This window comes from Oncorhynchus nerka, linkage group LG20 (genome assembly GCF_034236695.1).
Source record: "Oncorhynchus nerka isolate Pitt River linkage group LG20, Oner_Uvic_2.0, whole genome shotgun sequence".
NCBI classification, from domain to species: Eukaryota; Metazoa; Chordata; class Actinopteri; order Salmoniformes; family Salmonidae; genus Oncorhynchus; species Oncorhynchus nerka.
This window is the reverse complement of record NC_088415.1, coordinates 95,356,685-95,369,991: the sequence shown is the minus strand read 5'-3', so window position 1 is coordinate 95,369,991 and position 13,307 is coordinate 95,356,685. Positions and strand designations below refer to the sequence as shown.

Sequence of the window (13,307 nt, the reverse complement as noted above, 5' to 3'; positions counted from 1 at the left end):
CAGAAACCCAGCCTAAAACCCCAAACAGGAAGCAATGCAGGTGTAGAAGCACCTTGTTACTTCTGATGTACCAACCGTTCTCTATCACCCCTCAGATACTATAGTATTACTACAACCAGTCTCTATCACCCCTCAGATACTATAGTATTACTATAACCAGTCTCGATCACCCCTCAGATACTATAGTAATACTGATATAACAACCAGTCTCTATCACCCCTCAGATACTATAGTATTATTACTATACCAGTCTCTATCAGTCTATAGTATTATCAGTCTCTATCCCCTCAGGATACTATAGTAATACTGATAGTCTCTATCACCCCTCAGATACCTGATGTCTAGTCTCTATCACCCCTCAGATACTATAGTATTACTACAACCAGTCTCTATCCGCCCTAGGATACTATAGTATTACTGATGTACCAACCAGTCTCTATCACCCCTCAGATACTATGTAATACTGATGTACCAACTAGTCTCTATCACCCCTCAGATACTATAGTATTACTACAACCAGTCTCTATCACCCCTCAGATACTATGTAATACTGATGTACCAACCAGTCTCTATCACCCCTCAGATACTATAGTATTACTGATGTACCAACCAGTCTCTATCACCCCTCAGATACTATAGTATTACTTATGATCCATCATGTCTCGAGTATAGAAATGTTCAAAGTTTCACCCAGAATCCAACAGTACCAATAACCTGCCTGTTCTGAGGAGGAGTCCGTTGCACCTGAAGAGACAGCTAGTACTGTACCTCATTCCTATTGAGTCCAATCCACAGTGGTGTCTGCAGCTTCAGACCCTGCAGCTCCAGGTAGGCTGCTGACAGTTCATCCAGGGTGCTAGCCAGCTGGCCCTCCTCAGCCTCACACTGCATCCGGGCTTCGGGCCATGTCCTGTTCTGGGGCAGCACCTTGTAGGAGTCGTTGGCCAGCTTCACCCAGCCTCTAGGTAACACTGTCGGTGTCGGGACTGGGATGCCTGGGTCTAGGAGGGCAGAGCAACACTTGGTCACATTACAAATCACAAGGTCGAGGAGGGAGACAAAAAGGAGGAGAAAGAAGAGGATGAAGAGTAGGAGAGAGAAAGAAGGAGAGAGAGAGAGAAGAGGAGGAGGAGGAGAATGTCTTTTCTCACCAACTTTACGCTGACAGATGAAGCCGTGTGTGTCTTTGCAGGACCTGATTTCCCATTTTCCCAAGATGGAGGAGGAACTGGCCATCACAATACACTGTGAGACAAAGATGATCAATATCGACAACATTCACAGTCACAGACTTAATTCCCTCATATAGTAGAGCTTTGAGCAAAATGTAAGTCTAGCACTTTAAATAATACATTATTAAGATGTTATTAAATCTGATTTATTGTGTGTAATTCTCATTTTGAATGGTGATAGTTCGTTTAAATGGATCTTACCCGACTAGCCTGAGAGGAAAGCATATCCATGTACCGCTACAATTAGAAAACAAAATGGTATACGTTAGTGGTATTTATTAACAAATTGTTCTAGAGATAGAATAAGCAAAGTAAACGATAGGGATTTAGTCAATATGTTTCAGTATAATATGTAAATGATGGGGATTTAGTCAATGTGTTTCAGTATAATATGTAAACGATAGGGATTTAGTCAATGTGTTTCAGTATAATATGTAAATGATGGGGATTTAGTCAATGTGTTTCAGTATAATATGTAAACGATAGGGATTTAGTCAATGTGTTTCAGTATAATATGTAAATGATGGGGATTTAGTCAATGTGTTTCAGTATAATATGTAAATATTGGGGATTTAGTCAATGTGTTTCAGTATAATATGTAAATGATGGGGATTTAGTCAATGTGTTTCAGTATAATATGTAAATGATGGGGATTTAGTCAATGTGTTTCAGTATAATATGTAAATGATGGGGATTTAGTCAATGTGTTTCAGTATAATATGTATTTAAACACATGTACAGTAGGCCTGTCGGTGTGTATACATAATGTTTAGCTGGTGAAAGTATACCCCTTGTCTTCACATTTTGCTGCCTTAAAATTACATCTAATTGTTTAAAATGTTCAAGTACATTTGGTTGGAAATCTTTGATGGAGAAGCAATATTCAAACTTTGTTTCTGTTTTTTTAAGCAGATAAAAAGTCAGGACTGAGACTGGGCCATTCACTGTACACCTATTGGAAAGCCATTCTGGTGTGTCTTTGGCATTCACATGTGTGTAATTAGGATTTCTTGTCCCTGGGATAGTTCAAGAATGTCTTGTCCCTGTGATAGTCCCAGGGCTTTCTTCTCCCTGGGATAGTCACAGGCTTTCTTGTCCCTGGGATAGTCCCAGGCTTTCTTGTCCCTGGGATAGTCCCAGCTTTTCTTGTCCCTGGGATAGTCCCAGACTATCTTGTCCCTGGGATAGTCCCAGGCTATCTTTTCCCTGGGATAGTCCCAGGCTATCTTGTCCCTGGGATAGTCCCAGGGTTTCTTGTCCCTGGATAGTCCCCGGCTTTTTGGTCCCTGGGAAAGTCCCAGGGTTTCTTGTCCCTGGGAAAGTCCCAGGGTATCTTGTCCCTGGGAAAGTCCCAGGGTATCTTGTCCCTGGGAAAGTCCCAGGGTTTCTTGTCCCTGGGAAAGTCCCAGGGTTTCTTGTCCCTGGGAAAGTCCCAGGGTATCTTGTCCCTGGGAAAGTCCCAGGGTATCTTGTCCCTGGGAAAGTCCCAGGGTTTCTTGTCCCTGGGAAAGTCCCAGGGTTTCTTGTCCCTGGGAAAGTCCCAGGGTTTCTTGTTCCTGGGAAAGTCCCAGGGTATCTTGTCCCTGGGAAAGTCCCAAGGTTTCTTGTCCCTGGGAAAGTCCCAGGGTTTCTTGTCCCTGGGAAAGTCCCAGGGTTTCTTGTCCCTGGGAAAGTCCCAGGGTTTCTTGTTCCTGGGAAAGTCCCAGGGTTTCTTGTTCCTGGGAAAGTCCCAGGGTTTCTTGTCCCTGGGAAAGTCCCAGGGTTTCTTGTCCCTGGGAAAGTCCCAGGGTTTCTTGTTCCTGGGAAAGTCCCAGGGTGTATTGTTCCTGGGAAAGTCCCAGGGTTGATTGTCACTGGATAGTCCCAGGGTTTCTTGTCACTGGATAGTCTTCTAGTTTTTTTTTAGTTTTCAGAAGACAGAGGTAATCTTTCCTTTTCTTTTTTACCTGGGCTCTGCTCATGGCACGTCTTTTGATCCTGACACCTTCCCCAAAGAGGCATTGACCAAGTATGAACTCTGGGGTGTTTCCAACCAGTATGAACTCTGGGGTGTTTCCACCAAGTATGAACTCTGGGGTGTTTCCACCAAGTATGAACTCTGGGGTGTTTCCACCAAGTATAAACTCTGGGGTGTTTCCACCAAGTATGAACTCTGGGGTGTTTCCAACCAGTATGAACTCTGGGGTGTTTCCAACCAGTATGAACTCTGGGGTGTTTCCAACCAGTATGAACTCTGGGGTGTTTCCACCAAGTATGAACTCTGGGGTGTTTCCAACCAGTGTGAACTCCAAGAATGAACTCTGGGGTGTTTCCAACCAGTATAAACTCTGGGGTGTTTCCAACCAGTATAAACTCTGGGGTGTTTCCACCAAGTATGAACTCTGGGGTGTTTCCAAACAGTATGAACTCTGGGGTGTTTCCAACCAGTATGAACTCTGGGGTGTTTCCAACCAGTATGAACTCTGGGGTGTTTCCAACCAGTATGAACTCTGGGGTGTTTCCAACCAGTATGAACTCTGGGGTGTTTCCAACCAGTATGAACTCTGGGGTTTTTCCAACCAGTATGAACTCTGGGGTGTTTCCAACCAGTGTGAACTCCAAGAATGAACTCTGGGGTGTTTCCAACCAGTATAAACTCTGGGGTGTTTCCAACCAGTATAAACTCTGGGATGTTTCCACCAAGTATGAACTCTGGGGTGTTTCCAAACAGTATGAACTCTGGGGTGTTTCCAACCAGTATGAACTCTGGGGTGTTTCCAACCAGTATGAACTCTGGGGTGTTTCCAACCAGTATGAACTCTGGGGTGTTTCCAACCAGTATAAACTCTGGGGTGTTTCCAACCAGTATGAACTCTGGGGTGTTTCCAACCAGTATGAACTCTGGGGTGTTTCCAACCAGTATGACCTCTGGGGTGTTTCCAACCAGTATGACCTCTGGGGTGTTTCCAACCAGTATCACCTCTGGGGTGTTTCCAACCAGTATGACCTCTGGGGTGTTTCCAACCTGTATGACCTCTGGCGTGTTTCCAACCAGTATGACCTCTGGGGTGTTTCCAACCAGTATAAACTCTGGGGTGTTTCCACCAAGTATGAACTCTGGGGTGTTTCCACCAAGTATGAACTCTGGGGTGTTTCCACCAAGTATGAACTCTGGGGTGTTTCCACCAAGTATGAACTCTGGGGTGTTTCCACCAAGTATGAACTCTGGGGTGTTTCCATCAAGTATGAACTCTGGGGTGTTTCCACCAAGTATGAACTCTGGGGTGTTTCCAACCAGTATGAACTCTGGGGTGTTTCCAGCCAGTATGAACTCTGGGGTGTTTCTACCAAGTATGAACTATGGGGTGTTTCCAACCAGTATGAACTCTGGGGTGTTTCCAACCAGTATGAACTCTGGGGTGTTTCCACCAAGTATGAACTCTGGGGTGTTTCCAACCAGTATGAACTCTGGGGTGTTTCCAACCAGTATGAACTCTGGGGTGTTTCCACCAAGTATGAACTCTGGGGTGTTTCCACCAAGTATAAACTCTGGGGTGTTTCCACCAAGTATAAACTCTGGGGTGTTTCCACCAAGTATGAACTCTGGGGTGTTTCCAACCAGTATGAAGTCTGGGGTGTTTCCAACCAGTATGAACTCTGGGGTGTTTCCAACCAGTATGAACTCTGGGGTGTTTCCACCAAGTATGAACTCTGGGGTGTTTCCAACCAGTGTGAACTCCAAGAATGAACTCTGGGGTGTTTCCAACCAGTATAAACTCTGGGGTGTTTCCAACCAGTATAAACTCTGGGGTGTTTCCACCAAGTATGAACTCTGGGGTGTTTCCAAACAGTATGAACTCTGGGGTGTTTCCAACCAGTATGAACTCTGGGGTGTTTCCAACCAGTATGAACTCTGGGGTGTTTCCAACCAGTATGAACTCTGGGGTGTTTCCAACCAGTATGAACTCTGGGGTTTTTCCAACCAGTATGAACTCTGGGGTGTTTCCAACCAGTGTGAACTCCAAGAATGAACTCTGGGGTGTTTCCAACCAGTATAAACTCTGGGGTGTTTCCAACCAGTATAAACTCTGGGGTGTTTCCAACCAGTATAAACTCTGGGGTGTTTCCACCAAGTATGAACTCTGGGGTGTTTCCAAACAGTATGAACTCTGGGGTGTTTCCAACCAGTATGAACTCTGGGGTGTTTCCAACCAGTATGAACTCTGGGGTGTTTCCAACCAGTATGAACTCTGGGGTGTTTCCAACCAGTATAAACTCTGGGGTGTTTCCAACCAGTATGAACTCTGGGGTGTTTCCAACCAGTATGAACTCTGGGGTGTTTCCAACCAGTATGACCTCTGGGGTGTTTCCAACCAGTATGACCTCTGGGGTGTTTCCAACCAGTATCAACTCTGGGGTGTTTCCAACCAGTATGACCTCTGGGGTGTTTCCAACCAGTATGACCTCTGGCGTGTTTCCAACCAGTATGACCTCTGGGGTGTTTCCAACCAGTATAAACTCTGGGGTGTTTCCACCAAGTATGAACTCTGGGGTGTTTCCACCAAGTATGAACTCTGGGGTGTTTCCACCAAGTATGAACTCTGGGGTGTTTCCACCAAGTATGAACTCTGGGGTGTTTCCATCAAGTATGAACTCTGGGGTGTTTCCACCAAGTATGAACTCTGGGGTGTTTCCAACCAGTATGAACTCTGGGGTGTTTCCAGCCAGTATGAACTCTGGGGTGTTTCCACCAAGTATGAACTATGGGGTGTTTCCAACCAGTATGAACTCTGGGGTGTTTCCAACCAGTATGAACTCTGGGGTGTTTCCAGCCAGTATGAACTCTGGGGTGTTTCCACCAAGTATGAACTCTGGGGTGTTTCCAACCAGTATGAACTCTGGGGTGTTTCCACCAAGTATGAACTCTGGGGTGTTTCCACCAAGTATGAACTCTCGGGTGTTTCCAACCAGTATGAACTCTGGGGTGTTTCCACCAAGTATGAACTCTGGGGTGTTTCCACCAAGTATGAACTCTGGGGTGTTTCCAGCCAGTATGAACTCTGGGGTGTTTCCACCAAGTATGAACTCTGGGGTGTTTCCAACCAGTATGAACTCTGGGGTGTTTCCACCAAGTATGAACTCTGGGGTGTTTCCACCAAGTATGAACTCTGGGGTGTTTCCACCAAGTATGAACTCTGGGGTGTTTCCACCAAGTATGAACTCTGGGGTGTTTCCACCAAGTATGAACTCTGGGATGTTTCCACCAAGTATGAACTCTGGGGTGTTTCCATCAAGTATGAACTCTGGGGTGTTTCCACCAAGTATGAACTCTGGGGTGTTTCCATCAAGTATGAACTCTGGGGTGTTTCCACCAAGTATGAACTCTGGGGTGTTTCCATCAAGTATGAACTCTGGGGTGTTTCCACCAAGTATGAACTCTGGGGTGTTTCCAACCAGTATGAACTCTGGGGTGTTTCCAGCCAGTATGAACTCTGGGGTGTTTCCACCAAGTATGAACTATGGGGTGTTTCCAACCAGTATGAACTCTGGGGTGTTTCCAACCAGTATGAACTCTGGGGTGTTTCCAGCCAGTATGAACTCTGGGGTGTTTCCACCAAGTATGAACTCTGGGGTGTTTCCAACCAGTATGAACTCTGGGGTGTTTCCACCAAGTATGAACTCTGGGGTGTTTCCACCAAGTATGAACTCTGGGGTGTTTCCAACCAGTATGAACTCTGGGGTGTTTCCACCAAGTATGAACTCTGGGGTGTTTCCACCAAGTATGAACTCTGGGGTGTTTCCAGCCAGTATGAACTCTGGGGTGTTTCCACCAAGTATGAACTCTGGGGTGTTTCCACCAAGTATGAACTCTGGGGTGTTTCCACCAAGTATGAACTCTGGGGTGTTTCCACCAAGTATGACCTCTGGGGTGTTTCCACCAAGTATGAACTCTGGGGTGTTTCCACCAAGTATGAACTCTGGGGTGTTTCCACCAAGTATGAACTCTGGGGTGTTTTCACCAAGTATGACCTCTGGGGTGTGAAGACATACACAATCAATACATTCTTTCAGTTTGAATATGTGGAATAGGTTTGTGTAGATCTGTCAGAAAAAAACATAACTTAATTCCTTTTTTACTTCATTTTAAGGCAGCAAAATGTGAAGACCGTGCAAAGCGTGTGTAGACTTTCACTAGGTCCTGTGTGTGTATGTCTGTGTTTACTTAAAGTTTGAAGGGACTTTACCTGACTATGGTGATGCCATCGCGATGGGAACATCTGTGACAATTAAGAAACAAAATATTACATATTAGGGGTATTTATTAAGAAAAATTATTGGTTTAGGGATAAAATTAGCAAATGAAACTCAAAGTAAACTAACACATGATGTCCAGTGTGCCACACAGTGTTCCAGGCTGTAATGTATGTGTATATTATGTAAAATGTTACCCATTTTTCACCACTGAGCAAATGTATTAAGGTCTGCTGAGCACAAACTTGAAAGTTGTGAAACTTCTGTGCAACGTCCAGCGCACGTTTACTGTGAACACTGAGGCTGTACCCACTTTAAGTTAGTTTTACTGTGAACACTGAGGCTGTACCCACTATAAGTTAGTTTTACTGTGAACACTGAGGCAGTACCTGCTGTAAGTTATAGTTTTACTGTGAAAACTGACGCTGTACCTGCTTTAAGTTGCAGTTTTACTGTGAACACTGAGGCTGTACCTGCTTTAACTTACAGTTTTAACAGTGGACAAGTAGGCTAATGTGGCTATTTGATCATAATGTAGTCCTAGCAGACAGGCTTACCATCAAAAACGATGGAGAAAATGCATCTCATAACATTTTAACATGGAAATAGCTGTTCTATCATTCAGTCTACAGTAGCAGCCAATGTGTGGTGTTCAATTATAGGCCAACATTCCATGAGACTTGTGAAAACACATGCAGGGCTTGACATGAACCTGTTTATCCACATTTGGTTGGAAATATTTGATCGAGAAGCAATATTCAAACTTTGTTTCTGTTTTTTAAGCAGATTAAAGTCAGGACTGAGACTGTACCATTCAGGAGCACTAAACACCTATTGGAAAGCCATTCTGGTGTGTCTTTGGCATTCAAATATGTGTAAATAGGCTTTCTTGTCCCAGGGATACTTGTCCCTGGGAAAGTCCCAGGATTTCTTGTCCCTAGATAGTCCCAGGGTTTCTTGTCCCTGGGATAGTCCCAGGGTATCTTGTCCCTGGGATAGTCCCAGGGTTTCTTGTCCCTGGATAGTCCCAGGGTTTCTTGTTCCTGGGAAAGTCCCAGGGTTTCTTGTTCCTGGGATAGTCCCAGGGTTTCTTGTCCCTGGGATAGTCCCAGGGTTTCTTGTCCCTGGGATAGTCCCAGGGTTTCTTGTCCCTGGATAGTCCCAGGGTTTCTTGTCCCTGGATAGTCCCAGGGTTTCTTGTCCCTGGATAGTCCCAGGGTTTCTTGTCCCTGGATACTCCCAGGGTTTCTTGTCCCTGGATAGTCCCAGGGTTTCTTGTCCCTGGATAGTCCCAGGGTTTCTTGTTCCTGGGAAAGTCCCAGGGTTTCTTGTTCCTGGATAGTCCCAGGGTTTCTAGTCCCTGGATAGTCCCAGGGTTTCTTGTTCCTGGATAGTCCCAGGGTTTCTTGTCCCTGGGATAGTCCCAGGGTATCTTGTCCCTGGGATAGTCCCAGGGTTTCTTGTACCTGGATAGTCCCAGGGTTTCTTGTTCCTGGGAAAGTCCCAGGGTTTCTTGTTCCTGGATAGTCCCAGGGTTTCTTGTCCCTGGATAGTCCCAGGGTTTCTTGTCCCTGGATAGTCCCAGGGTTTCTTGTCCCTGGATAGTCCCAGGGTATCTTGTCCCTGGGATAGTCCCAGGGTTTCTTGTCCCTGGAGGGTCCCAGGGTTTATTGTTCCTGGGAAAGTCCCAGTGTTTCTTGTTCCTGGATAGTCCCAGGGTTTCTTGTCCCTGGATAGTCCCAGGGTTTCTTGTCCCTGGATAGTCCCAGGGTTTCTTGTCCCTGGATAGTCCCAGGGTTTCTTGTCCCTGGATAGTCCCAGGGTTTCTTGTTCCTGGGAAAGTCCCAGGGTTTCTTGATCCTGGATAGTCCCAGGGTTTCTTGTCCCTGGATAGTCCCAGGGTTTCTTGTTCCTGGGAAAGTCCCAGGGTTTCTTGTTCCTGGGATAGTCCCAGGGTTTCTTGTCCCTGGGATAGTCCCAGGGTTTCTTGTCCCTGGGATAGTCCCAGGGTTTCTTGTCCCTGGATAGTCCCAGGGTTTCTTGTCCCTGGATAGTCCCAGGGTTTCTTGTCCCTGGATAGTCCCAGGGTTTCTTGTTCCTGGATAGTCCCAGGGTTTCTTGTCCCTGGATAGTCCCAGGGTTTCTTGTCCCTGGATAGTCCCAGGGTTTCTTGTCCCTGGATAGTCCCAGGGTATCTTGTCCCTGGGATAGTCCCAGGGTTTCTTGTCCCTGGAGGGTCCCAGGGTTTATTGTTCCTGGGAAAGTCCCAGTGGTTCTTGTTCCTGGATAGTCCCAGGGTTTCTTGTCCCTGGATAGTCCCAGGGTTTCTTGTCCCTGGATAGTCCCAGGGTTTCTTGTCCCTGGATAGTCCCAGGGTTTCTTGTCCCTGGATAGTCCCAGGGACAAGAACACTGAGGCTGTACCCACTATAAGTTAGTTTTACTGTGAACACTGAGGCAGTACCTGCTGTAAGTTATAGTTTTACTGTGAAAACTGACGCTGTACCTGCTTTAACTTACAGTTTTAACAGTGGACAAGTAGGCTAATGTGGCTATTTGATCATAATGTAGTCCTAGCAGACAGGCTTACCATCAAAAACGATGGAGAAAATGCATCTCATAACATTTTAACATGGAAATAGCTGTTCTATCATTCAGTCTACAGTAGCAGCCAATGTGTGGTGTTCAATTATAGGCCAACATTCCATGAGACTTGTGAAAACACATGCGGGGCTTGACATGAACCTGTTTATCCACATTTGGTTGGAAATATTTGATCGAGAAGCAATATTCAAACTTTGTTTCTGTTTTTTAAGCAGATTAAAGTCAGGACTGAGACTGTACCATTCAGGAGCACTAAACACCTATTGGAAAGCCATTCTGGTGTGTCTTTGGCATTCAAATGTGTGTAAATAGGCTTTCTTGTCCCTGGGATACTTGTCCCTGGGAAAGTCCCAGGATTTCTTGTCCCTAGATAGTCCCAGGGTTTCTTGTCCCTGGGATAGTCCCAGGGTATCTTGTCCCTGGGATAGTCCCAGGGTTTCTTGTCTCTGGATAGTCTTGTTCCCATGTTCCTGGGATAGTTTCTTGTCCCTGGGATAGTCCCAGGGTTTCTTGTCCCCTGGGATAGTCCCAGGGTTTCTTGTCCCTGGATAGTCCCAGGGTTTCTTGTCCCTGGATAGTCCCAGGGTTTCTTGTCCCTGGATAGTCCCAGGGTTTCTTGTCCCTGGATAGTCCCAGGGTATCTTGTCCCTGGGATAGTCCCAGGGTTTCTTGTCCCTGGATAGTCCCAGGGTTTCTTTCCCCTGTTCCTGGATAGTCCCAGGGTTTGTTCCCTGGATAGTCCCAGGGGGAAAGTCCCAGGGTTTCTTGTTCCTGGATAGTCCCAGGGTTTCTAGTCCCTGGATAGTCCCAGGGTTTCTTGTTCCTGGATAGTCCCAGGGTTACTTGTCCCTGGGATAGTCCCAGGGTATCTTGTCCCTGGGATAGTCCCAGGGTTTCTTGTCCCTGGATAGTCCCAGGGTTTCTTGTTCCTGGGAAAGTCCCAGTGTTTCTTGTTCCTGGATAGTCCCAGGGTTTCTTGTCCCTGGATAGTCCCAAGGTTTCTTGTCCCTGGATAGTCCCAGGGTTTCTTGTCCCTGGATAGTCCCAGGGTTTCTTGTCCCTGGATAGTCCCAGGGTTTCTTGTTCCTGGGAAAGTCCCAGGGTTTCTTGATCCTGGATAGTCCCAGGGTTTCTTGTCCCTGGATAGTCCCAGGGTTTCTTGTTCCTGGGAAAGTCCCAGGGTTTCTTGTTCCTGGGATAGTCCCAGGGTTTCTTGTCCCTGGGATAGTCCCAGGGTTTCTTGTCCCTGGGATAGTCCCAGGGTTTCTTGTCCCTGGATAGTCCCAGGGTTTCTTGTCCCTGGATAGTCCCAGGGTTTCTTGTCCCTGGATAGTCCCAGGGTTTCTTGTCCCTGGATACTCCCAGGGTATCTTGTCCCTGGATAGTCCCAGGGTTTCTTGTCCCTGGATAGTCCCAGGGTTTCTTGTTCCTGGGAAAGTCCCAGGGTTTCTTGTTCCTGGATAGTCCCAGGGTTTCTAGTCCCTGGATAGTCCCAGGGTTTCTTGTTCCTGGATAGTCCCAGGGTTTCTTGTCCCTGGGATAGTCCCAGGGTATCTTGTCCCTGGGATAGTCCCAGGGTTTCTTGTCCCTGGATAGTCCCAGGGTGTCTTGTTCCTGGGAAAGTCCCAGGGTTTCTTGTTCCTGGATAGTCCCAGGGTTTCTTGTCCCTGGATAGTCCCAGGGTTTCTTGTCCCTGGATAGTCCCAGGGTTTCTTGTCCCTGGATAGTCCCAGGGTATCTTGTCCCTGGGATAGTCCCAGGGTTTCTTGTCCCTGGAGGGTCCCAGGGTTTATTGTTCCTGGGAAAGTCCCAGTGTTTCTTGTTCCTGGATAGTCCCAGGGTTTCTTGTCCCTGGATAGTCCCAGGGATTCTTGTCCCTGGATAGTCCCAGGGTTTCTTGTCCCTGGATAGTCCCAGGGTTTCTTGTCCCTGGATAGTCCCAGGGTTTCTTGTCCCTGGGATAGTCCCAGAGTTCTCAGAAGACAGAGGTAAGCTTTCCTTTTATTTTTTACCTGGGCTCTGCTCATGGCATGTCTTTTGATCCTGACACCTTCCCCAAAGAGGCATTGACCAAGTATGAACTCTGGGGTGTTTCCACCAAGTATGAACTCTGGTGTGTTTCCAACCAGTATGAACTCTGGGGTGTTTCCACCAAGTATGAACTCTGGGGTGTTTCCACCAAGTATGAACTCTGGTGTGTTTCCAACCAGTATGAACTCTGGGGTGTTTCCAGCAAGTATGAACTCTGGGGTGTTTCCAACCAGTATGAACTCTGGGGTGTTTCCAACCAGTATGAACTCTGGGGTGTTTCCACCAAGTATGAACTCTGGGGTGTTTCCACCAAGTATGAACTCTGGGGTGTTTCCACCAAGTATGAACTCTGGGGTGTTTCCAACCAGTATGAACTCTGGGGTGTTTCCAACCAGTATGAACTCTGGGGTGTTTCCAACCAGTATGATCTCTGGGGTGTTTCCAACCAGTATGAACTCTGGGGTGTTTCCAACCAGTATGAACTCTGGGGTGTTTCCACCAAGTATGATCTCTGGGGTGTTTCCACCAAGTATGAACTCTGGGGTGTTTCCACCAAGTATGAACTCTGGGGTGTTTCCAACCAGTATGAACTCTGGGGTGTTTCCAAACAGTATGAACTCTGGGGTGTTTCCAATCAGTATGAACTCTGGGGTGTTTCCAACCTGTATGAACTCTGGGGTGTTTCCACCAAGTATGAACTCTGGGGTGTTTCCAGCCAGTATGAACTCTGGGGTGTTTCCATCAAGTATGAACTCTGGGGTGTTTCCACCAAGTATGAACTCTGGGGTGTTTCCACCAAGTATGAACTCTGGGGTGTTTCCAACCAGTATGAACTCTGGGGTGTTTCCAACCAGTATGAACTCTGAGGTGTTTCCACCAAGTATGAACTCTGGGGTGTTTCCACCAAGTATGAACTCTGGGGTGTTTCCACCAAGTATGAACTCTGGGGTGTTTCCACCAAGTATGAACTCTGGGGTGTTTCCACCAAGTATGACCTCTGGGGTGTTTCCACCAAGTATGAACTCTGGGGTGTTTCCACCAAGTATGAACTCTGGGGTGTTTCCACCAAGTATGAACTCTGGGGTGTTTCCACCAAGTATGAACTCTGGGGTGTTTCCACCAAGTATGAACTCCGGGGTGTTTCCAACCAAGTATGAACTCTGGGGTGTTTCCACCAAGTATGAACTCTGGGGTGTTTCCACCAAGTATG

The 13,307-nt window shown here is 46.8% G+C and overlaps 1 protein-coding gene across 1 annotated transcript in view; it reads right to left on the bottom strand.

Annotated features, from left to right (window-relative positions):
* The window catches only part of LOC115126911 (macrophage mannose receptor 1-like), a 94,039-nt gene that overhangs the window by 11,998 nt on the left and 68,734 nt on the right, over positions 1-13,307 (bottom strand). Inside the window, exons 24-27 of the mRNA XM_065006002.1 lie at positions 7,457-7,489; positions 1,434-1,469; positions 1,152-1,245; positions 769-1,001 (exon numbers count right to left, since the gene is read on the bottom strand). Of these exons, the coding sequence (XP_064862074.1) occupies positions 769-1,001; positions 1,152-1,245; positions 1,434-1,469; positions 7,457-7,489 (396 nt within the window). The remainder of the gene's footprint in view (positions 1-768; positions 1,002-1,151; positions 1,246-1,433; positions 1,470-7,456; positions 7,490-13,307) is intronic.